The sequence below is a fragment of the Zootoca vivipara genome, chromosome 1, assembly GCF_963506605.1.
Source record: "Zootoca vivipara chromosome 1, rZooViv1.1, whole genome shotgun sequence".
NCBI lineage: Eukaryota > Metazoa > Chordata > Lepidosauria > Squamata > Lacertidae > Zootoca > Zootoca vivipara.
The window spans coordinates 45,738,808-45,763,874 of record NC_083276.1 but is presented as its reverse complement, the minus strand read 5'-3'; the positions used below and the strand labels follow the sequence as shown (position 1 = coordinate 45,763,874).

The window sequence follows — 25,067 nt, the reverse complement described above, 5'->3', positions numbered from 1 at the left end:
TTATTATTTTCCTTGTGGACCAACCTATTACTGAAGGAATCAGCCCAACAGAAGAAGTTCATGTATTGCATATTTGCAATAAAAATTATTTTATGAATTTACCTTTGCAAGTGCACTATTCTCTTCTATGTTTCATTCATCCTTAGAGATAAAAAAATTATAGGAAAAGCATACTTGCAATGTTATTTATCATCTCATTTATACTCTGCTGTTTCTCTGAAGAGCTCAGAAAACCTTTGATATGATTCACAGCTGGTTTCTTATCTAGGCAGATCATAGGGATAAATCTGTGTGCCTTTAGAATTTGAACTGCAACATAAGCCTTACATTCAGAGCATTATATAAGGAGGACCCCAATTAAAGTAACTAGATAAACATCACTAAGCAGGTGACACATACAAAAGTGGAGTTAGCATGCTCACTTCAAAAATAAGAAGAGCCAAGGTAAAGTATGTAATTTGGTAGACGGCTGTATTCTTATCCTCCACTCAGTTAGGTTTGTGTTGCATTTCTTGGTTTTGCCTACTACAGGCAAAAAACCCTCTCATATATAGAGACAAAGTGCTGCCTTCATCTTGGTCTTGAGAGTTACACAGTGCTCTGGGTTGTCCTTTGTAGCATGGCAGAGCAAATATTGCTTCCTTCATAAATGAAAACAGAGGATGACAATTCTTTGGCAAGCCTTAGCTGAAGAACAAAACCTGTGAGTTGAAAAAAATATTTTTTTTTCTTATTCTGGAAAAAGTTTTCTATTTTCCTAGGTTGTAAAAAAAACCAAAGTGGTCACTAGAGGGTGCTAAAAACAATCCAGTCTCTTCCCTACATAGCACAACAATTAATTTACAACAAAGTAGATTGTACTTTATACCTTAATTCCATAGTGCCCTGGAATTGGGCTTACTCTGAGACATACTGAAAATGAGGGCCTATTTGAGCAGTGGGGTCAAGTATAAATTCCAAAGTATATATGAATGAATTTATGCCCGATTCACTGCCCACCTGGATTTCTGGCAAGTATCTATGTGGCAACAGTGCCCTTCCTGCCAATTCTATAATCACTGCACTCTTTCAAGAAATCTCTCCCTGGCTGCTCATCACCTTCCCACATGGTCTTCCAGTACCATAGTGCTTCTTCCCCAATCAGAATAGCATGTTGGTCTGCTCTATTTCTTTCAAAGAGATATTCCTTTCAGATAATCGATAGCAGGACTTCTGAACTAGCTCTCCCCAGATCACAGCTCTCCCCAGGTTTAAAGAGCCAGGAGAGGGAATATATTCCCATAAAATCCATTTTTTGTGCTGTGTGTGTTCATTATTTCTAATTTAGGGAACACAGCCCAAAAATCTTTGAAGACTTTATTGTCTAAAGACCTCTCCCTCCCTTTACACTAGGGTTGACATACGTCTAGAATTTCCCAAACATAGCTAAGATTTGGCCATCGGAAACAGTGTCCAGGCAGAAAATGCTGAAATGTCCAGGAAAATCCAGACGTATGACATCATTTAGGTAGTGTTGATTTTGGTGACTTTCCTTAAATACTGTAGCAGGAAAACTTTTGGGGGGGGGACTCAACAACTTTTGTGTCCAGATTTTCTCTTTTAAAAATTTGTCAACCCTACATTACATGAAGATGGAATACTGCACTATTGCACTGAAAAATGTAATTGTAGAACACTTGACATGATTATGTGAAGAGACTTTGGTTTTGATGCCTGACATAAGAAACCAAGTAATTATTGGTTGGAAAGACCAACTAGCCTGAAACTTGAAAAATCCTGTTCTTAAGTAAAGCTTAAAGAATAATCCCCCTACTGCTAGTGACTGCTACTTAACACCACAATCCAAAAGGAAAGCATGTGAGCCACCTCTCAAATTTGATGGAGTTTTACTTGCAGAACCTGTTTCATCCACATTCCCCATTTTCTGACCACATATACCAACTGTGTATCCACTTTAGCAATAAGCATCTTCTAGATTTCACTCTTAAAGGTAAAGGTAAAGGGACCCCTGACCATTAGGTCCAGTCGTGACCGACTCTGGGGCTGCGCGCTCATCTCGCATTATTGGCCGATGGAGCCGGCGTATAGCTTCCAGGTCATGTGGTCAGCATGACAAAGCCGCTTCTGGCAAACCAGAGCAGCACATGGAAACGCCTCTTACATACCATATATTCCGGCGTATAAGATGACTGGGCATATAAGACGACCCCCAACTTTTCCAGTTAAAATATAGAGTTTGGGATATACTTGCCGTATAAGAAATATGACCCAGCATATAAGATGACCCCCGACATTTGAGAAGATTTTCCTGGGTTAAAAAGTAGTCTTATACACAGGAATATACAGTATTTATGAAGGATGCGATCAGCTTTGGGGAGGATAGCCCAAAAGATATAGAGAATTGATTGCATTAACAGCTGTCACTTTTCACAGCGATACAGTGCTCCCGAGGCTCCTTGTAGTAATCACAATTTTGCCAACAGAAGGCTTAAAGATGAAGCTTGGCTGCTTTGTTCTGAGCAAATGAGTCTGAATCATAAAATATTCCTCTTCAAGGTAATCCTACAAACTGGTTGCAAACGTTACAGGCTGATAAACCACAAAACAGTAATTTGGTTGAATCCACTGCTCAAGAAGCCTCCACTGGATATAAGTCAATTGCACAGACTAAAGGAGTCCTTCTGTTTGTTGAACAGGTCTGAATCCACCCAATATGGTTCTTCCATTATTACTACCCACCACAACAGCCATTTGTATCAATAAATTTAGGTTCTTGACTCATGTGTAATTTGTTACATAATGGAGCCCAAAGTATGAGAAATGTAACACAAAACTCAATTGAAATGTGTGTCCCTTTGTCTCCTAAGAGAAATAAGTTTGTCCAAATCAAAGATATTACTGTATTAATAGGACAGATATTGCAAAGCTGGCCAAAGCCCAATGCACTTAAGAGGAGCTGGATGTTCTGCTTGGGTTTTTTCTTCAAGACAATTAGATGCCCAAGTCTCTCCCAGCCAATTAACAGAAGCGACTTCTGCCTTTCTCATTTTAGGAAAATGCCAGAAGTCCCGTCTCTTTTCTTCTGAAGGACAGCAGGAGGGTCATGGTGAAAATTTTGGCTAGTAACCAAGGCAAGCCAAGATTCGTTGAACCTTGTTGTGAAAGTAAGCTGCTATGTACACACTGTTTTTTGCTTCATAGAATATTTGATTGCTGTCAACTGCTATTACTTGGCTGGTCAAACGGCCAGCTGGCCAACCCTATGACAATGAAAGAATAATTTATAGCTTGAGCCAGTAACTTTAGCAAAATTCTCTCTGTCTGCATTCACCTAAGTGCCAGACTACAGGACAGGAAAGGCATTTCTATACCTAGAAACTGAGTAATAAACAGAATTCTGATTAAATGGGGTGGGCAAGGAAGCATGGAAATACTAAGATTACAGAACAATCTTTGAAGTAGCAGTGATGTTACTGGGAAAACAGACTGGCAAAGAGGAGATGGGATTTTGAACATGAATCTCTTGCAGATGAGATAGCTGATTTTGTATGTTTTATGCCTCCAATCTCAAAAAAATAGGAGGCAATCCTCTCCCTGTGTGTTAATGATCAACTAAAGAAATGATGCTTCAAACATCTTCAGATTACATTGTTAAAATTGAGAGCAAATAATGCCAAGACCTTCTCTGAGACAGTTGTACCTTTGTACAACCTCCACACAAATGCCCATGAGACCATATTGTTATAGTATTTAAGGGGACTTTTTTTGTTTCAGGTTTGAGTGGGGAAAGTTTCAAGTATTAAGACTCACAAATGTTCTGTTTTAATTTTAACAAGTAGGCAGTGATGTGAACCTTTTCTCTCTCTCTCTTTTTGCTATCTGCAGTGAAGTATAAATATTATTATTTATTAAATTTATAAAATGTCCTATACCTGCAGGTCTCAGGGCGGTTCACAAGATAAAATCACAATATAAAAACACAAAATATATAATCAAAACAAAAACAATCCAATACCCCCAACACATTTTAAAAGGGCATATTATTATTTATTAAATGTATAATTTGTTATTGGAATAAATAACATGAATGTAAACTGCAATGAATGTAAACTGCTTTGACAAACAATTATACCAGCTAAAGTATGGCAGGTTTGTGGGGAAAAAAGGAAGCAGGACTGAGGCTTTATGGCACAGTGGCAGCTAAGATTATGCTTCTCACCCATCCTCGTCTGCTGTTAGCTCCTTATGACAAAGAGAACTTGGGCCCCATGTGCGACCTTTCTTCTTCTGGCCTCTTTTTTCTTCTTCTTCTCCTTCCTCTTCCTTATGGCATACAGAGTTGCGTCCCCATGTTTTGCAGCTTTCACTGGGAGTTACTGGGGGGGGGGACAATAGTACAGAAAAAACATGAGCATGCATTAATGCCATTATTTTGTATTACTGCAAGCAAATAATCAGATGCCCATAGATTTTATTCTTCACCCTATGTTCTTACTCAGCACTGATCAGTACCCTACTGACTGCCCATATAATGAAAATAGTCTACAGGGGAGGGGGTATCCTTACTGTGGAAAAGATGACCATTTGCTACTTTTGATCTTGATTTTTTTAAAAAAGGTATTAATATAATGAGTTTTTATTTTATTTTAGTATCCCTATGTGGGTTTTTGTTAATTTGGTTTTTTTAGCTGTTAAGTCATTTTGAGTTGAGACAATAAATTCAATTAAGTATTATTATTATTATTATTATTATTATTATTATTATTAGGAAGGGGTTTGTGGGGAGAAAAGTTTGCTTGGGGGCCAGACCAGGACCTCTAATTGGGCATCAACCACCCCACTATACAGGAAGCATTGTGGAATCCTGTCCTAAACAGAAACCATAACCTATTGGGAGCTGGCCAAATTTTATAGCAAACTACTTACACTGGATGGCCCTGAGCCTGGGAATGATGGTAGGGCTGGCAGGAGGGCTGGAGCAGCTACTGATCAAACTTTTCCTTTTATCCATCGTTGGAGAGGCCTGTACAGTGAACTTGTGCTGGAAATCTGTTAATAAAACAAGACCTGATATACTCATTCGTCACTTCACTATGACATCACCTAAGGAAATGAATTGCTTCTTTCTGCTATAGCATTTCAGCAGCATTGTAATATGAATTTAAATTTAAATCCCCAGTGAGATGTACATTTTTCACTAAATGATCCTCTAATATGTACTTTTAGTGAATGCACTTTTTTCACACAAGCCCAAGAGGTGGTAATAACCAATTTATTTAAATTCATCTCACTTCTTTAACAGAATTCAGAGACTAATAGGAATAACCCCATCCAGCCATGTAGCTTGATTTATCTTCAGAGATTTGTACACTGAAGTATTTACCCCAATATAATGATAGATCAGTTGCTATTTGTCTTTTTTGGTCATCCCCATGATAAAGATATAGGAGACATATCTTTCTTTGTCAACAGTTGGAGAGAGAGTTTTGGCAGGTACAGCTAAAATTCTGTTTTCTACTCAGTTGTAATAGGCACAGGAACCAGAGCCCAATACTGCTCCCAAACAAGAAGGTGACAATTAAACAATTAAACTGTAGCCTGTAGACAAATCACAATGAGTTTTCAGGTAATCTGCAAGACTATAATAAAATAAGATGAAAATGTTAGCGGTCTCTTGCAGAGCACACAGTGAAGAATGAATAATTTTTAAAAAATGCATTATAGTTACAATGAAAAGCATGGGGAAGAGCTGGCTTAGTGGAAAAAATGTTTGTCAACTTTGCATATACCTCATGTGATGAGACATTTGCCAGTCAGATACTTATACTAAAAATGTATTTGTAGTACTGTAGTCCTTTTAAGATATTTCAACCACTGTCACCAAGATCACACAGAGCATATTCTATATACATGTCTAGAGGGAAGCTACAGCAAACAATTACCATACTCTTCCGTGTATAAGACTATGGTTTTTTACTCTAAAATAATGTTCAAAATTTTGGCTCGTCTTATACATGGATAATATCTCCCCAATAGTCCCCCCAAAATAGGGGGTGTCTTATAGCTGGAAAATGTGGTATATGAGTGCAATACAGAACTTTGTTGAGCCCTGTTATACTGGAACGTACCAGAAGGGAGACTGATGCGATTGCCATCTTTCAACTTGAGCCGGTTTTTCCTGAACTTGCCCATACGTTTTTTTACACGCGGCTTCTCCTGACACAGTTGGTGGATAATTATGTTGAGTTCCCTTTCCAATATGTCAATCTCCCGCTCTGCCAGCTCCTGCTCCCGTCGCCGCAGAAACTCCTCATGGTTCTTTTGCTCAACAGCAGCTCTGGTTAATTCTTCTTCCCATGTCCGCAGTTCCTGCAAGGAAACACGGCAATATTCCAAATTATAAGTATATTATATTATCTCAGTTCCCCACTGAAAAATGGCAGCAGGCTATGATTGGTAATCTTCTGCTCTTTAGTTCTAAGGCCTAAGAATGAAAACACTGAAAAAGGTTTACACCAGAGGTGAGGAAATGCATCTGGTTGGATCCTTAACTCTCCCACCACATGGGCCAAATTTATCAACCACCTGGTGTCACCATGACATGACGTAACCGGTTTTCCTCCTGTGTGGTGCACAGCACTTTGAAGCCCTGATAACCAGCTGATTGTTGGAGCTCCAAAGTGCTGTGCATAGCTCTCTGCAGCACCAACAGTCAAATGCTGTGACTTGCAATACACAACGCTTTGCAGGTGTCTCTGATCACCTGATTGGTGGTGTCTGCAGTGGCGTCGCTAGCCTTCTGGCTGCCTGGGGCGGCAAACCCGAAAGCACCCCGCCAAGGGGCGTGGCGTCCGTCGCACGCATGCATCACACGTCATGACGCACGATGCATGCGTTGCACTACGGAGCGGGTTACTGGGGGGCGGTGCTCCAGTGCCCGGATCAGAGGATCCCGATGCTAGAGCGGCGGCGCCAGCAACCCACTCCGTAGCTCGCTGATGCCCCTCGTCACTCCGCCTGAGCAGGAAGAAGCACAAAGCGAGCTACAGAGCGGGATGCTGGCGCCGTCACTCTAGCATCGGAATCCTCGGAGCCGGGTGCTGAAGCACCGACGCAGGCAACCCGCTCTGCGGCACGCTTTGTGTTTCTTCCTACTCAGGTGGAGCAGCGAGGGGCGTCTCCGCTGACGCCCCTTTCCGCTCAGCCCCAAGTAGGAAGAAGCACAATGCGTGCTACAGATCAGCTTGCCACGCGCTTTGTACTTCTTCCTACTCAGGCAGAGCGGTGAGTGGCGTCTCCGCTGACGCCCCTCGCCGCTCTGCCTGAGTAGGAAGTACAAAGCGCGCGACAAGCCGATCCGTAGCACGCTTTGTGCTTCTTCCTACTCAGGCAGAGGTGGAGCGACGAGGGGCATCAGCGGCCATCGCTGATGCTGCTCTCTGGCCCATCCCTTGCCTCCACCCCACCAGGAAGAAGCAAGGGGCGAGGCCAGCAACATCGGGGTCTCCGATGTCGCACTGCCACCACAGTAGTGGCAGCCATTGGTGGAGGTAGCGAGCGGGCGCCGTGCTGCCCCCCACAGAGTGGAGCCCGGGGCGCCGCGATGCCTCTGGGTGTCTGTAAACTCCTTCTTGGTGCTGCCACATCTTTAACTTCTCCATGTTTAATTTCCTAGGGATAAATAGGGAGTCCTGGTGAGCCTAACTGGACTCACAGGTCCTCATCACTGTGCTGTCAAGCACTGCAGAGAAATGGTAATCAATGTGCTGTAGCTTCTGATGGTGGTTTAGTTGCGTATACATATCATCTGAATAATAAGCCTAATTTATTTTTTAAAATAAGTCATTATATTGATCAGACTTTAAATAGAGTACTACTGGATTATGCCTGTCTACTTCAGTATTCCACTTCTACCAGCAGACTGAAGAAGAAATCTGGAGGAATCACCTTTTTTACGACCTTCCTATGTTCTTTTAACAAGTGCTCAGTCTTCAGGTAGAATTAGATATTTCATGTAGCCAAATAGTAGACAGTGTTACACAATATCTTATATTTGATAATATCCTTAATTTTAACAAGAATTTGCTTTCAAAACTGAAATTCACAGGACATTTCCAAAAGATGTGAATATTGGCAGTTTCTGCTTGACAAATTTAGACTGTGAGTATACATTCACGCAAACCACTGACCATGCATTATTTCTACCAGCATTGCAAGATCAGCTCTGATTAAAATAAAATCACTTAATTAATATAAAAATAATAATAACATGCTTAGTATAAAATCAATATCCAGTGCTGTTTACGTTTTCTTTGGCCCTAAGTTGGTCAAACATCTCCTGGATCTCAATTTTCCAATCTTCTTGCAAGGAATGGAATGAGTCCTTTGGCATTTCAAAGAAACCAGACTCCTCTATGTTGGTTAGATGGTTTAAAATATTGGCAAAGGAGGGCCTTGAATGAGGATCAGCATTCCAACAATCTAAACAGATAAAGACAAGACAGAACAAAAATCTACTTCAAAAGTTGCAAGGTTGCAAGAGTATCTCTAGGCCATGCCAACAACCTGTACTCTCTCAGTTGTTGATATCTTTAACCCTCTGGTCTATCCACTCTTGAATTCATATGATTACACCCCATTTGCCAACTTTTTTCTACACAACAGAATCCCAAATAATCTAAATTCTACACTAGAAACTAGCACGTTAGCATTATTACAACCATCTCTAAACAAAACTTCTTGTCATAGATCTCTCACATCACACCTACTTTGGCCCCATATTACAAAGCTTTCCAGAAACAATGCTAATTAATGCACACCATTCTACATCAATTACTTACTCACAGGTTCTCAATGCCTAATTCAGAAAAGTAAATAATATACTCACCATAGTTTGCCCCATCATTCCTAACAGCAAAACGTTTCACAAAAGTATTTTGAACTTAATAAGGATCTCTCTTGATGCCTTTTCATTCAAATATGTCACTACTGGCCTTTCCTACACCTCTGACTTTATACCTTTCCTTACACAAATTTGAAATTACCTAGACCAGGGTAGTCCAATGCATGGCCCTAGGCCTTTTTTGGGTTGCCCTCAGCAACATTTGACCATGAGTGTAGTCATGATTTCTGTTACATAACAGGTTACATAACATATAAACTATATACTAGATATTAGTGAGTCCTAAAAAGACTCCATCAGAGCATTTACTACTTAACACTATCAGCAGCAGACCAACTGACAAAACTAACTGTCACATAGAGGCAGCTAGTCCTCTCTTGGAATGTTGGATTTGACTGACATATCCCACAATATTTTATTGATTTGCATTGATTTAGGCAGGCAGCTGCCCCCCACCCACCCTTGTATAGAATGTCCTGGGAGATTGAAGTGGCCCCAACAACATCCAACATACCATCTCAGGACTATTTAATTGCTCATCTTCTAACATTGTGTATGCCATCAAATGCCAACAGTGCCCTTCAGCTCTCTATATTGGACAAACAGGCCAAACCCTACGCCAAAGGATAAATGGACATAAATCTGACATCAGGAACCAGAAGACAGAAAAACCAGTAGGAGAACACTTCAATCTCCCAGGACATTCTATACAAGATCTCAAAGTAGCTGTCTTACTACAAAAGAATTTCAGAAATAGACTGGAAAGAGAAGTTGCTGAATTACAACTTATCACCAAGCTCAAAACAATGGAGGGACCTGGTTTGAACAGAGATATCGGATTCTTATCTCATTATACATGATAAGCGATCTTCAGCCATCTCAACCCTTGCTTTTTCATGCAAAACCATTTGCAGTCATTTTCGGTCATCAACAGCTATCAGTCAGTCAATCACCCACTTCCACCACCCTTCTGAGTGATCTCCCCTCCCCATCCCCACCCCTCCCCACCCCTTCTCTACATAAGTGCCTGGGGACTTCTATTTCACTGTATCTGAAGAAGTGTGCATGCACACGAAAGCTCATACCAAAATAAAAACTTAGTTGGTCTTTAAGGTGCTACTGAAGGATTTTTTTTATTTTACTTCGACCCAGACCAACACGGCTACCTACCTGTAACCAGATATAAATATTTATACAAACCTTTAATTAAGAAAAATAATGGTTAAAGATGCAATCATAACCCCACTTATCTAGGAATAAGCCACATTGAATTCAATAGGACGTATTAAAAGGAGAAGACATAGTTAGGATTGCACTATTAATTGGATCAAAAGTGCCACAGAAAGGGGGGTGCTACTTTTTTGCAATTTTTCCCTATTCTATTCTCCCGTTATTAACCAGTTACTGGCAGTCAGCAAAATATACATATCCTGTGCCTGCCTCTTTGCATCAGGATTATGACAAGAAAGGAAACATGGCATACTGTAAAACGAAGTGCTGCTGCCAACAAAATGCATGAGTGAGTAAGCAGGCTAACTACTATGCAGGTGGCCTGTGCCTTTTCAGCTCCCCAGGCTTGAAACTGTCACAGTATTTGCACTAATGAGGACTGTAGTGGTATCCAAAAACCTTTCTAGAGACAAGAAGGCATGTTTGGTATTGTTAGCTTAGTGAAGCCCACCAGCGTAGTTAATGGAAGAAAAAAATAAAAACTGAATTTACACGGTGAGAGAATTAATGGGTGTGAGCCGCATTTAATAAAAGGCCTGAAGTTATAAACAAGATCTTCATCTAGTTTTATTATTTAAAAATCTTGAAATAACTGCAATGCATTCCTCAGTTCTTGTATAAACCACAAGAAGCCCTTTTGTATTTAAAGGAATAATGTCATCTCTATTCTCAACTTATTTTGGTTTTAAAATTAAGATTATTGGCCTATTGCTATAAACTTAAAGTGTTCAGTATTTTCTTAGGTTCTCAAAAGTGAACACAACGCATTATATAAATGTATAATAAAACAAACAAGTGGGGCCTGCAACAAAACATTACAGTGTGGAGTGCTTCCGTTCAGGGCTCCAGTCAGCCACTAACAACTTCTTAAAGCACACTCCATACCACCTCCAATTTTCAATCTGTCGCTATCAAATCAATATTCTGTGCCCACTGAGTATGCTCAGCCTTAATTGAATGGTTTAGGGTGTTTCCCCCTCACCTTCATTTTTTTCTTTTCCCCCCGAACTTCTGGAAACCTTGGGTTCCTCAAGCCAGCCGACAAAAGTCTTACAGTGCAATGCTGTTTATGTTTAGTCAGAAGTAAGTTAAACTGTTAAGTGAGATTTACACCAAGGTTAAGTATACCAAAGTATTTTTCTGGGCACTGTTGGGGGGGGGGAATGTACTCTTGTCAAAATTCAGAACAAAGATAGTAATTCAAAAGCCATATAAATGTAATTGCTTTCATTACAGTAAGATAAAGGTAAAGGGACCCCTGACCATTAGGTCCAGTCGTGACCGACTCTGGGGTTGCGCGCTCATCTCGCATTATTGGCCAAGGGAGCTGGCGTACAGCTTCCAGGTCATGTGGCCAGCATGACAAAGCTGCTTCTGGCGAACCAGAGAAGCACACGGAAACGCCGTTTACCTTCCCACTGTAGCGGTCCCTATTTATCTACTTGCACTTTGACGTGCTTTCGAACTGCTAGGTTGGCAGGAGCTGGGACCGAGCAACGGGAGCTCACCCCATCGTAGGAATTCGAACCGCTGACCTTCTGATCAGCAAGCCCTAGGCTCTGTGGTTTAACGCACAGCGCCACCTGCGTCCCAGTGTAACTTGCCAATTGAGAATTGTAGGTTTATATATGCAGCCTTTTGGAGTCAATAATGGATTACATCAAGTGCAACTCAAACCCTGGCACAATCTTTACTAGGTGCTACCCTCTCATGTGCAAAAGCTTCATCCATATAACAATCTGCTATTGCAGCAGAATACATACAGTAGAAGAACAGCTTTCTTAAGAACATAACAGACTCCTGGATCAGGCCAATGGCCTACTTTTCCAGCACCCTATTCTCACAGTGGCCAACCAAAGGCCTGTGGGAAGCCTGCAGACAAGAGTACAACAGCATTCTGCCCACCTGTCATTTCTGGAAACCGGTATTTTAGTAGACAAAGTAAACAACATACTGTATTACCTACTTGGTTGAAAAACTACAGAAGCCAAATTGTTTTGCATCTTCATAAAATCAGTACTGAACTGTGCCCCAATAGTAGTATGTATCTGTCAGGTCCAATGCAGTCAACACTTACCTTCCATCAGTCTGGCAAAAGGTTCCGGGCAGGTTGAAGGGATAGGAAGGGCAAGCTTATTCATGGCAACACCATATGCTACTGCTAGGCCATCAATTCCTCGAAATGGTACTTCCCCAGTTAGTAGTTCCCAAAGCAACACACCATAGCTATGAAAAGAAAGGTTTAATAATGTAATTCTCCATTAAAACCAACCAATTCTCCTAGAAGTGACAGCAGCAATTAAGTACACATGGGTGTAATGAATGAGTTGTGTGGAGATGTCACAGAGGGGATGGTCAGATCCTGAGGGGTGTGGGGAGCTGGATGAACTGGTAAGGGTTCTAGGGGAATGGGGGAGGAGAAACCGGGTCTCCAGGAAGTGTCTGAACCTAGGTAGAGGTATTCTGGAAGATAGACGGCTACATCCAAGCAGGTTGGTGAAGGAATGTTCCACCCCTGTGACATCAAACATCCCTGCCCTAATACCTCTGCCTCTTTCTGTCTAGGGAGGGAGGAGCCTCCCCTCCTTCTAGGGAGGCAACTGAGAGTAATGCTGAGCTGGCACCAACACCATCTTCATTGACAAAGAGACACCTCAGAGACCAAATCTGTTTACTTGCCCAGTGTCCAGAGTATGGCTACTGTGCCTGCCACAATATTCAAAAGGAAGATGCTAGGGGCATGCCACTGCTGGATCAACATCCTAGTTTGCTATTAGCCTTGTGTCTACACCTCATATGTATCTGCTTCACCTTATAACCTGTGCCACGACCATGTACCAATCCTATTTATGCACTGAAGCCTTTGGCAGAAACAGAACTAGGCTTTTTAGTTCTTTGCCCAGCAATGAGGGCCAAGATAATGGACAAAAGGTTAAGACTATAAATATAATAATTACACTATAAATATAAACACAATACTTGGAACAAAACTGGAACATCAGGTTTTTTTAAAAGGGCATTTTGGCATTTTACTGATTTGGTGATTCCAAGTTTTGTCATCCTTGACAAAAAATGTATGAGTCAGGAAGTTTCATGCTGGAAAGAAGGGTATCTATTTTAAGTAACTGACTTGAACCTGTGCCTGTTGGTAGTTTGTCTATTCTTAATACAGAAAACTAATGTAAGCCAAGGTACATCTAAATAAGCCAAGGTACATCTAAATAAAAGTGTAAGAATTTAGAACAAAGCAACCAGAAGCACAGGAAAAATATACACTATCAAAACAAGATGTGGGGAGAGCGATGCTTTGGTAAATCAACTGTTTGGGAATTCTGTTCAACAAGTAAACATAATTTCAAGCACAGAAAGTTAAATTAGGTATCCAGGAGCTACAAGTTAAATATTCCAATGTGTTTAGTGCCAATAAACTTACCTCCACACATCACTGCCTTTAGAAAACATGGAGGAACGGATGACCTCAGGAGCCATCCAAGCATATGTCCCAGCAGCACTCATTTTAGTCGTCTTATGCCATTCTCTGGCTAAGCCAAAATCTGTGATCTTCAAGTTCTTGTTGTTTAGGTCTCCATTTTCCACTTTCTCAAGTATCAATACTGGCACACAGGGAGGAAAAAGGTTAATGTTTAGTGAACATACAATTTATACTTAATGCTTCCTCTTTAGAAAATTTTTTTTAGATCTTGTCCATAGGTGCAGTGTTGGGGTGGGGTGAAGAAGTGACAGAACCTCTGCTACTGCAATGTCACATTGAATGTGTCTAAAGTGTAAGGGCAGGGGAGAATTTAATTTGCTTAGCATTTTTATTTAAGGTTATTTTTAAATTGCTTGATATATAAAATCTCTAAGTAGTGTACATCAAATTATGAACACAAATATTACAAAAATATACCATAAAACAATCAATACAAGCTACTGATAAATATGTTATTATCTGTACCATCATTAAAACGTAATCAATACCATTCTTAAGCAAATCAACCTAATTCACATCTCCCCTAATGGGAATGTAATAGACAAGAAATGCACTGATATTACAACTCTATGATTCTATGAGATAGCTATGAGATATCCATCTCTACTAAAGAGGCTCTTTGGAACACAGACAAAGTGGGTAGAAAGTGTCATTCCTGGCAAGCAAAAAGCCAGGCTGAGAACTAAGACATCAGCAAAGCAGCAGGCTGTATTCCTATGAACTTCCCACTATAAGATCAAATACCCAACATCAAGGCACTGTATGGTAAAACATTTGAATACTGCAAACTTACTGGGAATTTTTAATAACTTTGAAGATTATTATTATTATTATTATTATTATTATTATTATTATTATTATTAAATCACCATTCATCCAAAGATCACAGGGTGGTTCACAACATATACAAAATAAGAATACAAAATACACAATAAAACAAAAACAGCCCCAAACACATTTAAAATGCCATAGAATGTTAATCAGTCAAAGGTCTGATTGAAAAGAAACATTTTTGTGGTAGCTCCTGCAAATCATTTGATATCTTATTTATAAAGTCTGAAAATTTTCATACATGTTTTTAATTAGATTTGTCAAACAGTCATCTGTTAAGTGCACTTTTTAAATACCTTTCTATAGAGGTAAGATGGACGGGATAGAAACAAAGTTTTCCTTTAAAATAGTTAATTTTAAAAATAAAATGAAAACTGATTTAAATTGGGGGGCGGGATTGAAAACATTATGCTTTGCTTTTAAGATACATAGCCTGAGATTGAGAGAGCCCTAAATCGATTTGCTTTTTCTACAAATCTCATCCACCAACTCAAGGAGACATTCTCAGGCTGTCAGTCTTAGTAACTGCAGCAGGACTTGAGGGAAAATAAGCTCTTTGGGTATACAAGACCCAAGTCATTTAGAGCTGCGTAGATTTGAAGAGTGGTGTAATCTGCGTCTCCACCCCCATCATTCAGCCCGGACACTCAGATCCAGTTCCGAGGGCCTTCTGGTGGTTCCCTCACCGCGAGGAGTGAGTGAATGAATGAATCTTTATTTGCGTCAGCCATCGGCCATAGCAATTAAAACAACAATACAATATACAAAGAATAAAAATAAAAAGTCAATTATATAAAATACATTTTAGGGTTTTGAAACTGCGAGAAGTGAGGTTACAGGGAACCATGCCTTCTCGGTAGTGGCACCCGCCTTGTGGAATGCCCTCCCGTCAGATGTCAAGGAAATAAATAACTATCTGACTTTTAGAAGGCATCTGAAGGCAACCCTGTTTAGGGAAGTTTTTAACGTTTGATGTTTTATCGTGTTTTTATTGTTCTGTTGGGAGCCACCCAGAGTGGCTGGGGAAACCCAGCCAGATGGGTAGGGTACAAATATTTATTTATTCATTCATTCATTTTATGTACCAGTTGAAGCCAGTAAATGGTGTACAATCCAGAGTACAATTATGGCGACTTTGGGTGCTTTCAGTTTCTGGCCCCTGGGCATTATTTTGGTTAAAGTACTGCACTTGAATAGAGAATGCTGGTGATGCCATGCACAAAATGGCTCCCATGGAAGCATGACATAACATGAATTAGAGAGACAACAACCCCAATACAGTAGTTGACTTCCCATAGTAAGCATAAGCTTAGCGCTGCTAGTCCTGATTATGGCTCTCTCTCACTTTCATATGCATACATACACAAACACACACACACCACGCAATTGTTGTCTAATAACAGAGAGTATTCCTCAGTACCAGGAAAAATAAACAAGGTAGCAAACACCGATCCCATTTCACAGAAATCACTTAGAAGGTAACTGCCCATTTCGCCACATACCTTCTTTCTAAGAGTGCTAAGGATACCCTTTTAAAAAGCAAAAGAAAAGCTGAGAGACTGGAACACCTGCCCAGAGTGCCAATAGAAGCCTTCACAGGCACCATGGTGCCCACAGGCACTCGATTGGTTACCCTTGGTTTAGAATCTAAAATGGTTGAAGGCAACTGATCTAGGCCACTAGGACCACACATAGAATCAAAAAAATTGTATCTCCTCTCAATCTCCTCTTTATGAGGCTAAACATACCCAATCCCCTCAACCATTCCTCATAAGGCTTGGTTTCCACACCCTTATCATCTTGGTTACCTTCTGCACACGTTCCAGCTTGTCATAACCTTCTTAAATTGAGGAATGAGGACATGATGGGACCTTGTGGAATAATGAATACCCATTAATGAAAGTCCTTTCTGTAAGATCCTGTTCAAAATTAACTTTAGTGAAAAGCTGAGATAAAGCGATATTCTGTTCTCTTTAACCTGCAATGCTTCCATTTACACCAACAAAATGCCAATGTAACTGCATGGTGAGACAGATATGTAACTGCAGATATTTTTGATAGATGCATTTAAACAAAAGCAGATTCAAAGCCAAAGTTCCATCTACAAACTTCCTATCTAAAAGGCATCTTACCCAAGAGGGATCACAGTGATCCTGCAAAAGAACGCCTTTGGCAACTTGCATTTCACTGCACTTTAGCTGCCTGTGCTGCTTGATAGTTATCCATTTTTCATCTGCCTCTCCTATTGCTGAAACACGACACCAAAATGAATTGTAATAGATAGTAAATTGCATTCAGTGATGTCAGCAGAATGCAAGCAGTCAGACAGACAGAGGATACTGAGTAGTAGCAAGTTCAATGCAGTTTCAATGAAGCATATTTACTCCTTTAAAAATGGTATGAAGCTATTAGAAAAACTAGCAGAGCCAGTTAGAAAATATCATCATAGGAGAAGTAGCAATCAAGTGCCTAAACTTTTTCTTGTACACTTCTTCCCAACCAGACTACCTGGTACTCCAAGATTCACATTAGCTGCCAGAAATGATATTTTGTTCCTAAAGTGTTGCCCTCAAGATACTTTTACTATCCAGATTCATGTATTGGGGGAAAATAAAACGAAGACAGAGAACTTTGGAAAAAATGTATCATGTCTGCTCTCCAACTATGAGGGACAAAAACTGGATTTAAACAAAAAAATGTGGCCACCTTGTTACACACCATGGATAAGGACATGTCACAGCTTCTTGCTTGTAGCGGAATTTGTCACATTCACTTCATGTAATATGGCAGAAATAATGCTACTGAGCACAACTGTTGTAGTCCTACTATACTTTGCTAGAAAACCTATTTCGTCATGTTTTGTAGTTTGATATTGAATTTCACAGATATTTAACTAACTAGTTTTACGAAAAAAGGTTATTTAGTCACATCTCTTGTCCAAAGTTGTGAAAATGTGAACACATCTTATGAAGCACTTATCTGAGCGCTGAACTAACTACTTCATGTAGATATCTCCTTACAAGGAACAACGAATACCTAAATGGTTCTAAGACAAAATTATTTCCAAGGTCAAAGAGATTTAACACACATTGACAGCTAGCATCCTGCTAATTGTATTGAAAACTGACAGAGAGCAGCTTTGCTAAGAGGTTTATTTTTAATTAGTTCCACATTGCCTGCCAACAGTGTCTATTTTCTTCACAGTTAACAAACTTCACTTCTAGCCAGTTGAATAGAACTCCTCACAAATTTAAGTGAGAAGCTGGTATTGCACACACAAATGACAGGAGGGTTCTAACAAAATCCACTTTATCATCCTAGATATACCATACCAGAGAGGAGGAAAAATGAATCAAAATTAAGTTTGTTTCCTTTCTCCTCCACATCTAGGATACTGGCTCACCAAGAGTCTCACAAGGCTATCCAAATTTGTGTCATACTCTTACACATTCCCTCTCATCCACACGCTTGATTCCATCTTTCTAATGTGGGAGGAACAGTTAGTTGCTGCTATACTGAACCATACTGAAAAGTATCCAGATAGAGTATGCATGAAGTTCTAAGATGGAGAATTTAATCAGAATAACTCTCCTGTGAAACTGTTCCTAACAAAACACGTGGAACTGCTTCAAATGTTATACTTTTAGTCTATACATAATTCAGGTCCATAATATAGATAACATTAATCTCCTTTTTACATCATTTATTTCAAGAGTAATTTGCTAAGGTACTTTTTACAAATCAAATTTATTCAGATATGAGAGAAAAGCTTAAGTAACCACCCAGAGTTGCTACCCAACCATTCTACTGTTGCCAGTCTCACACCACCTTAGGGGCTAGACTGGCAGCAGGAATAGACCAGTACTTGCAGCTTTCATATAGCAGCCCAGTGTTATAGGAGGCTGCACATATGACTGTGTTGCCAAAGTAATGGAAGTCATTCTTTCTTGATCCAAGTGATGAGAAAAGTGATAAATTCAAGGTTCAAAGACTTCATAGGTAATAGAAGTCCTGAAGTCTGGACTCATAGACTGCTGATATGCTTCATGCTCATAAAAACGGGGCAGAAGGAGAAAAGAACATCACAATGTTCTTGCCACTACCACTTTTCACATCCAAACAAGCAAGGGCAATTAACTTTCCATCACCTTCACAACTCTGTTCTAAGTGTCACAAGTTTCCCTTAACATACCAGAGATGACAACTGGCAACAGTGCCTTAAAAGAAAGAGCGAGAAAGGAATTCACAATTCTGTTGGTAAAATCTTCAATACAAAAAATAAACTTCTAGGAGAAGGCTGTTCTCTAAACCAGGGGTAAGGAACCATTAGGCCAGAAGAGTCATAGAATCATAGAACTGTAGAGTTGGACAGGACCCTGCAGAACATCTAGACCCTGCAATGGTGAAATATGCAGCTGTCCCATATGGGAATCGAACCTGCAACCTTGGTATTATCAGCAGCATGCTCTAACCAACTGTGTCATGAAATACCTTAGGAATTATCCTATAGCCTCCCCATCTCAGCTCCCTTCCCCAGCCCCATCAGCAGTTAGGCTTAAGTTAACCTTCACATGAGTGGAAAAATATTTTATCTAAGCCTAACCACAGTGAATGAGGATTTTCAGCTGGTAGGTAAGAGGAGAAAGGGAGGAAGAGAAAGACAGAAAATGGGCGGCTCATCACCAGTTCTGGCCAAATGCACTTTATCTATGGCCTCGCCAATTGCTGACTCCAACCCCATCCATTATAACTCCCAAGAGTTGTCCTCAGGGGAGACAACCCTCATAATCAGAAAGGTTCCCCACCCTTCCTCTAAAGAGACTGTTTTCTTGCCATTCTGTTTGTATTCATTAGCAGTTCCTTATTTGTTTATTATATTCCACCATTTCTCCAATTAGCTCACAGTGTTTGACATACATAGTTCTCTGTGTTTTAATTGTAACTCCTCTGTGAGGTCCAATGCCATACAGTAGGATTAATGGCTGAATGGGGATTTGAATCTGGACCTCCCCAATCCATCTGTCTAGCCGCTACACCACTGGCTCTCTTAAGAGTAGGTATCATGGAAAACTTTCATGCCCCTGCCTTTCCTTCTACCCTACTCATCAATTTTGTCCTCAAGCATATGTGGCTGGAATATATTTCAAGTTGCTAACATTTTATCTATGCTGTCCACTTCTCTGTAAGTCACACCCGCTATACTCCCCACTTACTGTTGCTGGACTTCAGATCCCGGTGTATAATAGGAACAATTGCTTCATCATGCAGATAGTTCATTCCTCCAGCAATCTGGACAGCCCAATTCACCAGTATGTCTGGTGGGATTCTTTTACCAGACAGCACCCTATTCAGTGACCCTCCACGGGCAAATTCCATGATTAAGCAAAGGTTGGGTTCCTTTAGACATACGCCTTTAAGTGCAATTATGTTGGGGTGTTTTAGCATGGCAAAGAGCTTGGCTTCTTGATGGACATCTTCAATAGCCTCACTGATGTCTTCATCTGGATCATACCGAGCTGCCTTGACGGCAACTTCTTCTCCAAGCCAAATTGCACGATAGACCTTCCCAAAGCCTCCAATTCCAATGATTTCCTCCAGAACCAGTTCAGAGAAGTCAATCTCCCGTACTATAAATGGAGAAACATAAGTTATTTTTCAAGATTAAATATTGTCAGTAGATCGCTTCAGCATTATTCCTTGCCTTAAATAACATTATTGTGCCATTTAAATTTAACAGTTTAGGCTTGTGTCAACAAATTCTTAAGCTCTTATTCCTATCAGAACTTGTCTGGAAAAATTGTACCAAGGTAGTATCATTAAAATGCCCTACGCAATTTTGTTGTAAGCAACAATTCTATATACCTATTTTAGGTCATTTTATAATAAAGTTTTATTGGTGGCTTGAATTATAAAGTTGGAAATATTCAGCAAAAATGCAATGTTTCATTGCTAAAAAGATACACACAACATGTTTCACAGGTAGCTTACAAATGAAACAAAATGTATTTCAACTTTGCTTGTGCTTAACATGTGGTTATTTCCATCAGTATAAACAATTGTTATTGCAATGAAGTTTTTTTTTTGTAAAGGCAGACATTTCGCTTTACTATTCTTTACTACTATGGTTTACCCTGTACTACTCTTTTCATATAAAAAGCATCGGCTATAAAAATGTACATCTGCCAGCAACCTAATTCAAGTGTGCCAAATAGACAGAACATTTTACATTTTCGTTAACTGGGCAAGTGCCACACATAACCTATTGGAATCAGTACTCATATTTAATGGCACTTTAAGGTTGCAACATGATACAGCACATATACTGCAATAAAACTATGACCAGTATGGTAAGGAACTGCCCAGAAAAGGCAGCAGTATTATGAACAATTTGTTTATATTTTAACTCACCTCCCACCTGAGGTTCAAGGCTGGTTATTTTCAGGTTAGACTACTGCAATGAATTTTATGCAGTGCTGCCCTTGGAGCCTGGTCCTATTACACCAGTGTTGTATCAACTGCATTAATTCCCAATTTGTTTCTGGCCACAATTCAGACTACCTCTAATGTTTTAATAATTTGGGGCCTTTATGCTTGAAGGATCAACTCCCCTTGCATGAATCTATCCACATGCTGAAGTCTACATCTACCTCCACCCTGTGAGATGTGGAGGACAGAACACAGGCCTTAAGGCCATAGCACCCTGACTACACATGACTAGTACGCATCTCTTTTGATGGTTGGTCAATTACACGAAACCCATTGTAGCCCATCTGACTAGGAGCCATCACTACTGAAGACTCACTAAAAGAGTTCTGAAACTTAAAATACAAAGCCACTCAGAAAGTTTCTGTTGAGAGAAAAACAGGAAATCTGCATGCCAGTACCAGGAAGCATTCTTGCCAACTCACATACTTTCTTCATTTAGGGAAAAGGAAGTCGAAGCGTGTCATAATGCCTGACAGACAGCAGGAAATACAGTTCTGAATTCCCTACTTAAAAGTGCTTGAAATTACATTAAGTCATTTGATGAGCTATTTCAAGAGCAGTGAGAAGCTCTATTACATTGAGTAATACCATGGGAGCATTTCTCAAACTGCAGACCAAGGACCACTACTGGCCCTCAGCAGTGCAACCTACCCCCATCATGCAGTAGCCTTTTCTACTGTCTTGGGATTTTGAGCCATTGGGCTGTGCAGATGCTAGCAGCATCAGCTATAATAGTGTAAGTAGTGTAGTAATCTGGAAAACAGAGAGGAAGGGAATGAGAGGAAAGATGTCATAGGAGAAAGTATTGAAAAGAGGAGGAAGGATGAAAGAAATTGGCAATTCGGGAGTGGGCACAGGATACAAGTTTGAAGGGAAAATATGGAAGAAATAAAATGTTTTTAGAGATATACAGAGGGGGGGGGGGGGGATATATGAATAATTCACTCCTTGAAACTTCCGATCAGCAACTTCTGGCTAAAAGGGGAAGAATTAGTCATGAGACCTCTAGAGCCAAAGCCTGTGCTTAGCTTGAGGAAAGCTGAACTATGGAACTCCCTATGGCAAGGAAACTGCTGTAGTAAAGAATTTAGCAATTTCGAAAGAGAAATGAGGCATTAACAGAAAATGGTATCAGTGATTGACATGATCGGCTAACAATCTCCACCTCAACTTTCTTATTGGCTCTCCCCCTGTACCCCTATTTTGGGATTGGTGGGCCTCCATAATTTGGGCCCTGGGAGTGGAATGTTTGCTGTAAGATGCACACTAAACATCTCTTGAGCATTCTTAGAGGGAAACTGAGGATCTAAACCAAACAGTGCTGAAGGGACAGCTCCTTTAATGATACAAATGGTTGTTAACACGGCAGCCATTATTCTTAACATTCTAATGTAACATTGCTGTTTTTGTGTTCTGAAGTGCCCTCTAACCACTAATGCATGATTTACCCTGCCTCAAATGCAAATAGAGTCTGAAAATAAAACATGCTGCTTTTTTGCCGGGGGGGGGGGGGGTTGTAGGTACAAAAAGCCTAGCACACACCATCTCAATTATTTTGCAAAATAGTATAAAAAGGATATAGTTTAAATACATATAAAGTCAGTAAGAAATGTAATGTTTAAGAGACACTATGGCCTCGTAACTTGCCTTTCACCAGTGGCAAGAAGCAGTTACTTGCAAACAAGTACTCAAATGACAAACCAATTCAAGCCCTTGTCTGTAAAGTAAAGACCAAGGTATATAACCAGGTCAATTTTTAACAGGTGAGCACTGAGTAGATTGCATGTACAAGTCAAGAGAGATGGGCCTCTGAACCATCTGATAAGGTTGTGTTGTATGTTTTCCCTAACATCTACTGGCCTTCTAAGACAGAAAAAGTCGCATATGCAGTTTGTCATAGCAGTTACAGGAACTATGCTGCTGCTATTTGCCTGGTTTCCTGATCCAAATGCATCAGTGATAATCTGTCCTATTCCTTTCCTAACTCCTAGAAACAAACACCAATCCCTGGCCATCAATAATTTATAGATTAAACCCCAAAAGGAAGATACAAAGTCTTACAATCCCTTGCCCACAACAATATGTTTATAATGAAATATTAATATTTCAAATATAATTTCATGCAACAGAATAAAAGTCACAATCCTGCATAAGTCTGTGCTTCAATTCCTTTGCATCTGCTTGCATGCAAGGAGAGCAGTGCAACATCAACATTGACAGAAGGAAGACATCCTCAAAACAAGCCCACTTGAAGGCAGCTGATGCAGAATACCTTTGAGCAATGGGTTAGATTTAGAAGTATATCCATGTGTAGGGATGAGAAAAAAGGAAGGCCTACAAGACAGGACATACCCAAAGATACAGGAAGTTACAGTCTCTTTGCAGCTTCATTGTAAGAAGTAATGTATCTTCCTCATAAACTCTCTCAAAATGTGTTTTCTCTGCCTTCTCCTAGCACTGAACTTTATGCTATGCATTTCTTAACTCCTTCATAACAAGTTACTTTTAAAAGATGTAATTAGCAAAAGTAAGAATAGAATGTGGAGAATGAATCACATTGTGATGGATTTGAAAATGGAGAAACACACCCTGGACATAACAAGATGTCTGACAATAAAGAAAAACAGTGAGCTGGACAGATGGAAAATGCAGCTACATTCTATAGTTTTAATCTCTACTGAGAGGCAGGAAAACGTTTGGTTTCATGAACTATAAGGTAAGCACATATACACTCTACATAAACCATTCAGTAACAGACGACAGTACTGTACTGAAAGCTGTCCTGGTTCTATCACCAGGTAGTTACAGTGAAAATACCATTAGAATGAATAACATTCATCTGACCTGAAGCAGCCTGGCATTTAATTAGCTTATTAAGAAACCCAGATGAGAAGGGGCGGAACAGAAGAGCTCTTCACTGGTGTTGAGAGCAAAGCTGAGACAGAAAAAGCAGTGGCAGGATAAATATAACCCAGCGCCCAGTGCCACGCCCCTTCCTTGCAACCTCTCGAAGCAGCAAGGTATATAGGTAAGTTCACATCCTTGCAGTTTCGTTAAACAGGGAGAGGTACAGGGACAACTGCCACCTCTAGGTAAAGATCCCACAATCGATCAAAATGTGCAAAAAATCCCACGTAATTAACCAACATGCAGCTTATATAGATAGCATAGGTCGAAAACTCCAGCCACCTCGTCCTGCCTAGAAGAAGTAAATACTGTAACGCTGAAGGATCGTCTGCAGAGGCTCATGCAACAGGGAGCCCCTGGAGCTGGGACTCCAGCCTCTCCCAGGAAACAACGGCCTAAAGGAATTAAGGGATAAGCACTGTTGGTTTCCTTCCCCACCCCCCGCCGCCGTGCCCTCCTCTTCTCCTCCCGCCTTCCCTCTCCTACACTGTATGGCGGGCGTCTGCGAGTAGCGGGACTGGAGCTCGGTGGCGCCCCCCTGGCGGAGGCACAGGCGGCGGCTGCTGCTGCAGCTGCTGGTCACGTAGTTGCTGGGGAAGATGCCGACGCGCTGGTCGAGCTGGCCGGTCCACCACCCTTCGTCTCCGGACACCTGCGAGTCCTGCGAGAGCACCTGCACCACGTCGCCCGGGCGGAGGCTCAGCTCGTCCTCGCCACACGCCTCGTACTCGAACACGGCCGTCCACAACAGGCCGCCACCGCCGGCCCCTCCGACGCAGCCGCCCTCGCTCGAGGCCGCTCCCGACGCCGCCGTTCTCCAGCTGTAGCTGGCCGTGGCCGACGCCGACGCCGCGCTCTCATCCTCTTCGCCGTCCGCGCCCTCCGCCGGCAGCGGCGGGCGAGCGGGGCGGCGCGGGCTGCGGGCTGCGAAAGGCTCCATGCGGGGAGAGGAGGAGGAGGGCGACGAGGGAGCGGCTCCTCCATAAGGGGGGAGGCGCTGCCCGCGAGAGGAACCGCCGAGAGCTCATGCGGCTGCCGGCGGCAGGTACGACCCTGAGGGGGCGCCTGGGCCCGGAGCGGAGAAGAAGAGCCTCCTCAGCCCGCTGTGACGAGGCGGCGGCGACACCCGGCCTCCCCGCCAGAGCCGCGTCCCTCTCAGCCGTCGTCGGCTCCACCACAGGCTGAAGCACCAACCGCGCATCCTGAGGCACCTGACTG

General features: G+C 41.2%; 1 protein-coding gene across 4 annotated transcripts in view; it reads right to left on the bottom strand.

Moving 5' to 3' along the window:
* The window catches only part of MAP3K9 (mitogen-activated protein kinase kinase kinase 9), a 62,902-nt gene extending 37,835 nt beyond the window's left edge, over positions 1-25,067 (bottom strand). For all 4 annotated transcript variants that reach the window (XM_035113169.2, XM_060273735.1, XM_060273736.1 and 1 more), the window contains exons 1-8: positions 24,336-25,067; positions 19,670-20,083; positions 13,566-13,746; positions 12,210-12,358; positions 8,306-8,481; positions 6,129-6,369; positions 4,927-5,049; positions 4,220-4,376 (exon numbers count right to left, since the gene is read on the bottom strand). In XM_035113169.2, coding sequence (XP_034969060.2) covers positions 4,220-4,376; positions 4,927-5,049; positions 6,129-6,369; positions 8,306-8,481; positions 12,210-12,358; positions 13,566-13,746; positions 19,670-20,083; positions 24,336-24,789 — 1,895 coding nt within the window. In that variant the 5' untranslated portion in view covers positions 24,790-25,067. The remainder of the gene's footprint in view (positions 1-4,219; positions 4,377-4,926; positions 5,050-6,128; positions 6,370-8,305; positions 8,482-12,209; positions 12,359-13,565; positions 13,747-19,669; positions 20,084-24,335) is intronic.